At 49.1% G+C, this 7,527-nt stretch overlaps 1 protein-coding gene across 2 annotated transcripts in view; it reads right to left on the reverse strand.

Annotated features, from left to right (window-relative positions):
* The window catches only part of Ldlrad3 (low density lipoprotein receptor class A domain containing 3), a 238,014-nt gene extending 230,710 nt beyond the window's left edge, over positions 1-7,304 (reverse strand). For both annotated transcript variants that reach the window (XM_052183084.1, XM_052183083.1), the window contains exon 1: positions 7,208-7,304. In XM_052183084.1, the coding sequence (XP_052039044.1) occupies positions 7,208-7,253 (46 nt within the window). In that variant the 5' untranslated portion in view covers positions 7,254-7,304. The remainder of the gene's footprint in view (positions 1-7,207) is intronic.
* Between the last annotated feature and the right edge of the window lie 223 nt (positions 7,305-7,527).

Consider the following 7,527-nt stretch of genomic DNA (forward strand, 5'->3'; position numbering starts at 1 on the left):
AGCCAGGCAGTGGTGGCGCACACCTGTGATCCCAGCACTCTGGGAGGCAGAGGCAGGCGGATTTCTGAGTTCGAGACCAGCCTGGTCTACAGAGTGAGTTCTAGGACAGCCAGGGCTATACAGAGAAACCCTGTCTCAACAAAACCAAATCCAAAAATCCAAAAAAACAAAAACAAAAACAAAAACAAAAGAAAGATGGCACTAGAATATGATATTGAAATAAAAAAATGTGAACACAGGTGCTGGAGAAATGACTCAACAGTTAAGACTGCTCTTCCAGAGGTCCTGGGCTCAATACCCAGCGCCCACATGTCAACTCACAACTGTCTTAAACTCCAGTTCTGGGAGATCTGACACCTGCACATAGACATACATGCAGATATAACACCAATGCACATAAAATAAAAATAAGTCATTTTAAAATTATGAACACAAAAACAGAGGAATGAGGCAAGTCGGTAATAGTGAAGAAATATCACTGAAAAAGAATAAGGACAAGCCCCTTTGTTCTTGGTAGGTAGAAGCCAAGCCAAAGTTTAGAAACTTGATAGTAAGAGGCTCTCGAATGGCTGCATGCACACCGCCCTGGGCTTAGGAGACAGGGCAGAAGGATGAGCCACACAGCACAAGCACAGCTGGACCCTCCTGAGAACCAAAGATGCAGCCAATGGGAGCGGGTGACCTGTCCAGCAGCTCGAAGTAGAACTGATGACAATATAAGAAAGGAAGAAAAGATAAGCTACAACCCGAGGCAGGCACGATCTCACTGCATCCTACTAACGTGTGTACGCGTGCGTGTGTTTACCAATGAATCCAGAAATCTTCGGACAGTCCACAGCAGTTACTTATGGGTAGGGAGAGAAAGGTGAAGGGAAGACTTAACATTTCACTGTCATACTTCCGTATGGTCTGGATTCTGAGCACAGGTATTCTGGTGATGTTTTTATTTGGACATAACAGTAAAGTATCTATGCAATGTCTGGTGTCCTGCCTGACAGAGTGGACTTTCAGTGAGTGAGGCTCTTTCTAGTCTCTCCAGAATCACAGAAGAAGCAAGAAACATAACACAGAGTCCCAGGTCTTGAGCAATTTACAACATAGTAGGATTAGGGGTTCAACAGCTCTGGAAATATGAAAAAAGTGCATATACCGTGTGCCCTCAGTGTCCACTGCATCGAAGTGTATGGACATGGTCTGGGGTGATGGCTCAGTGGGTAGGACTCTTCTCTGAAAGCATGAGGAGGTGAGTTTACATATTAAGCAACCCACTGAACAAGCCAGGTATGGCTGCACTTGTCTATAACCCCAGATGGGGTGCTAAGGGAGGACAACCTGAGTTTACTGGCCAGACATCTGGGCTAAAACAGGCATCATTTGGTTCAGAAGAGACCCTGTCTCAAGGTAGTAAGACAGTGATAGAGAAACATACAATAGCCTTCTCTGGCCTCCCCATACACATGCACAGGTATGTGCACCCACATGCACACACTTGCATACATTCGCACATGGACACAACACACCATACACACGTTAGGAAAATGCAACTCTTGTGAATATATAAATATAAACAGACTTTGTGTCATTATTCCCTAGAGAATTTAGTATAATAATCACTCATACAGTGTTCACACTGTATTCAGAATTCTAAGTAAGGTAGAGGTTAAAGTACACAGGATATGCATTAAGTTATATACAAATACATGTTGTGTCATTTTATATAAAGGACGTGTGAATCCATGGTGTCTAAGTGGAGTCTGGAACCAGTTCACAAGGATGTCAAGCAACACACCACACACACACACACACACACACACACACTTTTTATCAAACACTAGTGTTCAACAGCCCCAGAAATTACTCAAATCTCAGAAAGCTGAAGCTTTAGAAGCCTTAAAACACCAACACATCAATTACCTAAAAAGCTAAAGGAGTAAGTAAGCTAGGGTGCGTGCTGTCCAACTGTCCTGAATCCATTCTTGCCCCAGCGTCTTGAATTCTGTGCAGCACTGTCCCCACTGGTCTCCAAAATCCAATACCACGACACTAAGAAATGCCTCTGAGCCACCAGTGGTAGAAAGGGCTGCTGCTATGCCCCAGATCACAGCGAGATCAGCAAATTCATATTCACTCATAGATCCTTTTGTTCTCCATGGGCAAAGAGCAAATTCTGCATGGTTTTGCACTCCTAAGCACAACTCAGTAATGGTGTGTGCAGGTGCTGAGGTCACACTATTGGACACATGAATGAGGCTTGAGAAGAATTTTCTCATTACTCAAAGAAGGAACTGGGTAGCTGTATGCTTGAGAAACCAGAGCTCCTCAGTAGAAAAGGCTTTCAAAGGGTGCATGGCTAAGACACATGTGCCTGGACGGAAGACTCGCATTCCCTTGGGGAACCTGCTTCCTTCAGCCTGCAAGTTCAATCGTCAAAGAAGGCAGGAGCTGGCCAGTTATATGACTCATCTGAAAAGACAAGGAGGGAAAAAAACCTCAAGAACTCTGGGGACCAAACAGAGAAAGGACAGCTGCAGGCGAGGAGTCTTAAAGGAACTTCAGAGTATAAAGTCATACAGAATGGAACTTTAAAAGGACTTCAGAGTATACAGCGAAAACTTCAAGAAACCACCTTGCCGTGAGCATAGATAATTCGCCAGCAATAATGCAGAACTGTCCCGAGTTGTGGAGGCCTTTGATACTGGGGAAGGACTCACAGGAAGGGAAGGAGCAGAGAGCCACAGCTCTGTGGAGTGGAGGGAGGGAGACTTGCAGTTTAAGATTTCAACATACGATTCTCAAGACAAAAACCCGGGCACCACAGTGTCCTTCAGCCTGCAGGCTCTGAGCACAGGAAGAGCCCAAATTTAACACCCATGGAGTCAACTACCACCTCTGGATGACCAACTGGCATATATGTCTCTCCCCAGGGAGCGGAAGCTGCAATCAAAAACTCAAAGTGTTTTGACTACAGCACAAGGAGAGCAAGGGAAGAGGTCTGCACGGAGGCATGTCTAGTTAAGGGTGTATTTTTACATCTTTGAGCTTGGGTTGACCCAGAAGCATAAAGGCAAGTATAATGAAGTAGAATGTAATCCAGCAAAGATCTTCAGGGTGGGCAGGAGCACTGCTCATGAGGAAGAGCAAAAAGGCTGGCACCCAACCACACACAAGGTTTTCAAGATGGTAGTAACCAGAGAGGTGACTGATTATTACCATACATGGGACAGGTCTACACAATGAACAACTATTCACTCTAAAACGGCAGTGGCTCTAAAGGCTAAGAAACCCTAGACTAGATTAACCTCATTCCTGGAAGCTGTGATGGGAACTCTCACAGTCTTAACTCAGATAAGCATTTGTTATCCTTCTTGAATGAACAGTTACAGCAACTCAAGAGTCTTCTCCTTCTGGTGAGCAATATCTGCTAGGTAGTTACCTAGCAAATGATACGAGCAGCAGTTGTTGCAATTTCAAAGTAGATGACCACCCTCCCGGCAAAAAGAATAGAGAATTCTCCTCAGAAGTCAAGAGAGTAGATTATTCACCGCCATTCCAATGTAAGAAACGTGTAGCCTTTAAAACACCTTGTTGATCAGTGAGTAGAAGGCAACTCAAAGGAAGGAAAGAAGGAAGGAAGGAAGGAAGGAAGGAAGGAAGGAAGGAAGGAAGGAAGGAAGGGAGGGAGGGAGGGAGGGAGGGAGGGAGGAAGGAAGGAAGGAAACTCAACAGCCATAAGCAGATTTATCCCTAAAAGTATCCCATAATACAACTCCAACACTCTAAGATGTGTACACAGCACATCTCATTTACATTTATATAAAATGATAAACATAGAAGAAAAGGAAGAAACACAAATACAGAGTCCCAATCTGAACTTCTCAACTGTTTCAGGACTTAGAAGATCACTTAGCCATGAGGCACTCCCCTAGCATGAATGAAGCCCTCCTTTTATTCCCAGTACCACATGAATAGGGTGGGGCGGTCCTGTAATCTCAGTACTAGAGCTTCAAGAGGATAACCTCATCTACATATCTAGCTCAAGGCTGGCAGAGGCCAGCCTGGGTTACACAAACTCTTCATCAAAAAACCAAAACAGAAATAGCAACAACCAAACAGTGGCAACAACACAAGCCCACTACCACCTTACCCTGCAAGGGGCAGGGTTTAAAACCACAAATTGACCAACTTGCCATCTACCTTTCAAATCCCCGTCCATTTCCTCCCAGACCGAAGTTAAATGCATGATCTACTGGGCTATCAGAAAAAACAAAAACAAAACAAAACCCCCCTCAAACTCCAGGAGGGAGCCCCAAAGACAATCCTTTGAAGATGAAAAGGAACAAGGTGTGTTTATTTGTACTTCCCTGCAGTCTCATCTACCCTGCTGGGTGAAGCTAGGCTATGTGCAGCTACCCACCTAGTTAAAAAAATAAACAAAGCCCACCCCTCAGGCCGGAAGTAGATCCTTCCAGGAGAAAAGGTTAATAGGCACAGGGCTGCGAGGAGGGGGGGGGGAGAGGGGGGAGAGGAGGAGGGAGGAGGAGGGAGGAGGAGGAGGAAGGAGGAGGGAGGAGGAGGAGAGAGGAGGAGGGATGAGGAGGAGTGAGAAGGAGTAGGGAGGAGGAGGGAGGAGGGAGGAGGAGAGAGGAGGAGGAGGAAGGAGGAGGAGGGAGGAGGAGAGAGGAGGAGGAGGAAGGAGGGAAGAGGAGGTAGGAGGAAGGAGGAGGAGGGAGGAGGAGGAGGGAGAGAAGGAGGAGGAGGGAGGAGGAGGAAGGAGGAGGAAGGAGGAGGAAGGAGGAAGGAGGAGGAGGGAGGAGGAGGGAGGAGGAGGAGGGAGGAGGAGGGGGGAGGAGGAGGGAGGAGGAGGGAGGAGGAGGAGGGAGGAGGGGAAAACAAGCCTCTTCCCTGAGAAGGTCAGGGGTCTTATCAAAAGCTAGCCAGGGAAGAAGGAGAAGACCAACTGACCAACCACTTATTTTCACACCCTTTTTAGAAATAGCTAAAGGCTCACACACTTAAACCCACCACTGTACAACACCAAGTGCCATAAAATGGGGCATCAGACTAAGTCATGTAAGGCAGAGGCGATCTAAGCAGCTAGCAGGAGACTTGAGAAAATAGTAACAGCTAGAAACAATGTTTCACCTCCTAAAGACAAACAGTAAGACAAAAGGAGAGAAACCATCCCTGAAGGTCCTCAGAAAGTTCCTGAACAACCAAGGCCTTTGAATTGTTCTTGGAACCCCAGTGGCCTTCTAGTTTCTTAAAGACCCAAGACTTGGACTTAAGACTCAACATGGACTTAATACTCAATTTCGAGCCCAGGTTTCCTCTACAGGGGGCCTCCCAAAGTCCTGGCTTCTTAACAACTTTTCAGGAAGGGATTGAAGAATAGGAAGTAAGAGCTGACCCAACAACCCAGCCCGGTTTCCTTCAACACTTGGTTTAAGACATAGTTCATACTTAAAAGATGATATTTAGTGTAACAAGAAAAGGCTTCAAACCACCTAAAGGTCCTAAAGCAAGTTCAGTAATCCAAAGCCACAGCTAACTTCAGTCAAGGAACACTGGCAGTCCCTCCCCTACCCCAACTATAGCTCACACTGGGGGTCCCTCCCATCGACTCTGGCTTACCCCGACTATTGCACTTCCTTGTGCTCTATCTATTAAATAACCATTGCTGACAGGGAGAGATACATATAATTTTTTGTGAACTCAACTCATGTGACCCACTACAACAAGGAGCTGTGATAATTAGTGTCCACTGGTCATAAACAGAGGACACACAGAAGCGCCAGCTGGGGTGTTACCAGGGGACATGCCATTGCCATGTGAATTAAATGTGTGAATCCAGGCAGATCTTCATGTCTGAGATGCCCTGGAACTGAGCCTGCTCTAACAGCCTCCAAATAACTTGCACCTGCTTATAGCTGCCTAATTCACTTTCCCCTCCCTCCTTCTCCACCCCCCACCAAACCCCATAACTCCAGACAAACAGAACACAAGACCTCAGACTTGGTTACAAAAACAAAAACAAAAACCCTACAGCAGCCACAGGCGTCTAGCTCCTCACTGGAAACTGAGCAAACCCACAGACATTTAAATGGTGTCTCAGAGGAGTGGGAATGATGGAGGAGAGGGGAGGTCCCGTCAGCCTGCCATTTGAGAAAATGTGCTTACAGAAGGGGCAACTTCTAGGAAGGGAGGGTTGCCGGGCATCAGCAAGGGGTAGCTCAGAAAGGTTTTGACTTCCCTACAACAAACACAACGCAGCAGCCAAGTTTTCTGGAAGTATTTGGGGAAATCCGAAATAAATTAGACATGTGAATGATACAGGCACAGAGCAAGAAATCTTCTGTTTAAAAAAAAAAAGTTCAGTGTGCATCAGCTGCCCAGAAACAAGCATCAGGGGCCAAGGGCGGGCAGAGCTGAGGAGGGGCTGCTGCTGACAGCTGTGGCCGGCGGGCAGAGGCAGAGGGGAAGGGTTCCAAGCTGGAATTCGGAGCGTGCCCACATCAGCAGAAAAGTTCCTGGGAACAGCACTCTGTCTGGGAGGGTCCCTGCGGGTCTCAGGATGCACGCGCTCTGAGATGCAGGGACCAACGGCCGTTAGAGGAAGCCCCGGTCCTCTTTTCCCGGCTCCCCGAAGATTAAGGCATCTTCGACAGACGACAGAAGTCAAAGATCTGCTCCCAGGATGAGCGAGTGATTTCGATGTCCAGTGCCTATTGCATCTAGCTATTCCCAAACCAGACACGGTCCCGGGAAGAAGAGAAAGGAAGTTGGGCAGATGCGGCGGCAGCGCAGATGGGAAACTGAGGCAGGAAAGTGCATGTTAAAGGCTGAGGGAGTCGGGAAAGACCCGAAATCAAGAGTAGAGTCCTCTCCTTCCCCTCCTCCGTTCCCAGCACACAGAGCAATCCATACTCCAGCTACGCCCAATCCGGACGGCCGCCTGGCTCTAGGGAGCGGGCGCCGCACAAAGCTCCGCCCGCGCACACACGACAACAGCACCCGGTGCGCCGGCCCACACAATAGCGCGGCGCGCGCCCCGCCGCGGCCCCTCGCGGGGTCCCGGCCAGCCCGGCGCCGGGGTCCGCCCTTCGCGCACACCCACGCCCGCAGCCCAGGCCCGCGCGCGGAGCAGGGACGATCGAGGCAGCCCCCGCGCCCGGCGTTCGGTGAAGCGCGTCACGCGCCCCCCACTCACCCGCGGTGCTGCTCAGCAGCAGACACAGCGGCCCCAGCAGCCACATGGCGCGGCCGCCGCTCCGCTGCCCAGCGACGTTGCTGCCCCGCGGCCTCGGTCAGACCCCGCCTCTCGGCGCCGGCCACGCCCTCTCGCCGGCCCAGCCACGCCCCCGCCCTCCCAGGCCAGAGAGCTCAGCCAAGTTCTGCATGCTCACAGCTGAATGTGGCCTCCCGAGCTCTGCTCTTGGGTCCCGGTTACAATGGTCCAGCGCATCCAGTTCATGCTGCCTGCGAGGAACTTTTAACTTCCCCTGCTCTACTTTCAGCCGGTTTTTCTTT

The sequence above is a fragment of the Apodemus sylvaticus genome, chromosome 5 (genome assembly GCF_947179515.1).
Source record: "Apodemus sylvaticus chromosome 5, mApoSyl1.1, whole genome shotgun sequence".
In the NCBI taxonomy this organism is placed as follows: Eukaryota; Metazoa; Chordata; class Mammalia; order Rodentia; family Muridae; genus Apodemus; species Apodemus sylvaticus.